Here is a 2,919-nt window from a genome sequence, read left to right on the forward strand (position 1 = left end):
AATGACGAGTAGCAGCCCACAGACGCGCCAACGCCACGTAGCAGCCGGGTATACCGCTCCACACACTTCTTGAATGACGTGAATGTTGTTTCCGACGCTGCACGTCGCGCAATCACGCGCAAATCCATTTTCCATTTTCGAGGTGGTGGCAGAATTGCCCAAATACTTCACGTGACATCGCGGGGTTCCAGAACTCCAAGGACCGTAGAACTGGCTGCCACAGTTGGCGATGGGTCTCGACCCGGTGTGCAACCATCTTGTTGGTCGCCATCGTTGCTTGGGTACTCACACCAAACTCGAACTGCCGAGCGTCGGTTTTCAGGAAATTCGACATGCAATTTCGGTTAAAAGTGCGTCGAAGTCGCGGAAACCTAGGACGCCATCTCTATTTGTTCATGTTACAGTATTTCGGTATAGCGAAAAAACACACTATATCAAAATATTGTTTCCGCTGTCATTTGCTTTCGCTACAGAGCTCGCACGGCAACGTCACATAGCATTTTGGACTCCCCAAAGTGTGGTCTAGCACTCCCGCAAGTATGGGCGATTTCATTTTCAAACTTCATTCTGGTCGATCCTTCGGAGCGGCGGGCCTGTGTGCACCAAAATATGGTAATTATGGTTGTAAATGGCGAACGCCAATACTAACGACCGGCAACGCCAGAAAGACGACGCCGAGGCTCCTCGGGCACCACTGGCGCTGCTGCATTGTGCTCGAGGAGACTCCATCAGCATTCTCTACGCCATCATAAAGCGTCGCTCGGTCGCAATGCAGCGTTTCTCGTCGGTCTCCCTCATTTTTGTCAACATGCACATCGTCGAACCGAGTCCCTACGGTTGTAGACGTACCGGTAGCACTGCTAGACCAAGGTACTAATGTTGTTCGTATACTAGTACGTATGGTAGGTACATGCTTCATTCCTCATCATCGTCGCGCTCGATGCAGCCAAGGGCACCATTGATGTCAGGCCTTATTTTCGGCATAATAGGCATATGCCAAATACAGCTGTGAAAGCGCCGAACCGAACCCAGAGCGTGATGCGGCGCGTCAAGAAAAGCGGCCCGAGAACCGTGTCGAGGCCAAGGACGAGCGTCTCGCCCGTGATACCGAAAAACGTGGCGAGACCGCGTCGTCGCTGAAGCTATCGACGCTATGTACCGTGCGCCACCGACAGTATTGCTTGCATCTCGCGCTGCGTACTCCGAGACGTCGGCGTCGAGCAGCACTGTCCATCCCTCGAATCTGAGGGATAGAGCGACGCGACGGCGACGAGCGAGTCGTTCCGAGCGGCCGGTGTCCATGTCGCGGCAGTGGCGGGTCGAGGCTTAGCGAGGCCTCCAAGACAGCATCGATGGTTGCGCATCAGGAGATTCACGTGACGTCGACAGCCAACGCCAACACCTTGCATGGACGATCTTGGCACAGCCACGAAATAGAATTGTTTATTGCTTGTTTTCAGTGGTCCTACGGCAGCAATCGGCGACACAGTGTTGTACGACGCTCGAGTGGGGCAATAGACGGCTCGATTGGGAGTGGCGTGCCAAATGGCTATACCTACTGTCTATCTGGGCGCCAACACCGCAACTTCCTTGCTGCGCCCGACAGTACGTTCGCAACCTGCCATCGCAACCATCAATATATGCCACGAAGACAAGTTGTTGCGGTAATATAATTAAGTGTACTATGGAGTAGTGGGTTAAATGTCGCGGATGTCGTGGCCGCTGCGCTCCGAGTCCGAGCTCCACATGAAGAACGAGCCGCGGTTGGGCGTGAGTATGACCACGTCTTGGTCCGTCGTCGTCTTACGCCACTGCGTGTTAGGCGTTCGGAACGGGATCTGGACTAAGATCCGGCCAAACATCGAGAACTGATAGCCGTGGTAGAATCGGTCGATCGAGACGGTGCGCACAAACACCATGAGCACGAGCCCGACGAGCGAGAGGACCCAGTACCCCCGGAGCTGGCTCGGCCCAAGGACGTCAGTCACGAGCGCTTTCACAAGCAGAAGGCCCAAGGACCAGCTCGTCAAGATGAGTCCGTACATCGTGCCCATGTTGTAGACGCCGTACATGTCGGTAAGGAAGCACGCGATGAGCGCGCTGCCGCCGCCGCTGACAACCTTGACCGTGCAGATGAGCCACTGGAACGCACTGTACGAGTCGAACCGGTTGGCAAAGATCGGCAGCGTGACGCTCTGGACCGCGAGCAGCAAGACGAACACAATCTTGCGCGCGAAGGCCGGGTTGGCGTAGAAGACGCGGATGATGACGTCCGAGAGCATCGGCACGAGGAGCCGGCCAGCAAAGCCGACGACCGACCCGACCGTGACGAGGTGCGCGGCGTCGTCGCGAGAGATGTTGTAGAGCGCGATGGTCGGGTCGGTGCGATTTGTGGGCGACGCGATCGAGACAAACGTGAGGCCGATCGTCGAGTTGGCGGCGAACGCGACGCAGAGGCAGAGAAAGTCGGTGGAAAAGATGCACTGCACCAGCGAGAGCGCCTTCACTTGCTCGTAGTAGTGCCGCTCCGTGCCTTCGACGGCCGCCGATGTCGTATGCTGCGCCGACGTCGCGGACCGGTCCACGAGGTTGAAGTTGACGAGCGTCATACCGATCTTGAGGTACTCGTCCTGGACAACGTTGGTGTTCGGTGCGCGCTCGATCGGAATGCCGTGCATGTCGTGGCCGTGGATGACAAACGAGGCCGGCGGCGTCCGCAGCAGCAGCGTGCAGAGCCCAAGCTGCGGCGTCAGCAGCGCGAGGACGAGCCAAAAGATGACGTCGAGCGGCGCGGCAAAGGCGTCGAGAATCGCGTTGATGAAGAAGGTCCAGAACGCTTGGCCGAGCCCGAACCCGAGGATGCAGATGCCACTGCCCGTCCCGCGGAAGTCGGGAATCCACTTTTGACATGTTGCCATG

The 2,919-nt window shown here is 57.1% G+C and overlaps 1 protein-coding gene across 1 annotated transcript; it reads right to left on the reverse strand.

Annotated features, from left to right (window-relative positions):
• Nucleotides 1–1,659: 1,659 nt before the first annotated feature.
• SPRG_17823 (hypothetical protein) lies at nt 1,660–2,900 on the reverse strand. The gene has a single exon (XM_012357225.1). The coding sequence runs from the start codon at nt 2,676–2,678 to the stop codon at nt 1,698–1,700; it is 981 nt and encodes a 326-aa protein (XP_012212615.1). The 5' UTR covers nt 2,679–2,900; the 3' UTR covers nt 1,660–1,697.
• Nucleotides 2,901–2,919: the final 19 nt, after the last annotated feature.

The sequence above is a fragment of the Saprolegnia parasitica genome (genome assembly GCF_000151545.1).
Source record: "Saprolegnia parasitica CBS 223.65 unplaced genomic scaffold supercont2.797, whole genome shotgun sequence".
Lineage (NCBI taxonomy): Eukaryota > Oomycota > Saprolegniomycetes > Saprolegniales > Saprolegniaceae > Saprolegnia > Saprolegnia parasitica.

What these genes read in the sequence shown, in the direction of transcription:
- SPRG_17823 (XM_012357225.1), bottom strand. Translation starts at nt 2,678, where the DNA reads ATGCACGGCATTCCGATCGAGCGCGCACCGAACACCAACGTTGTCCAG.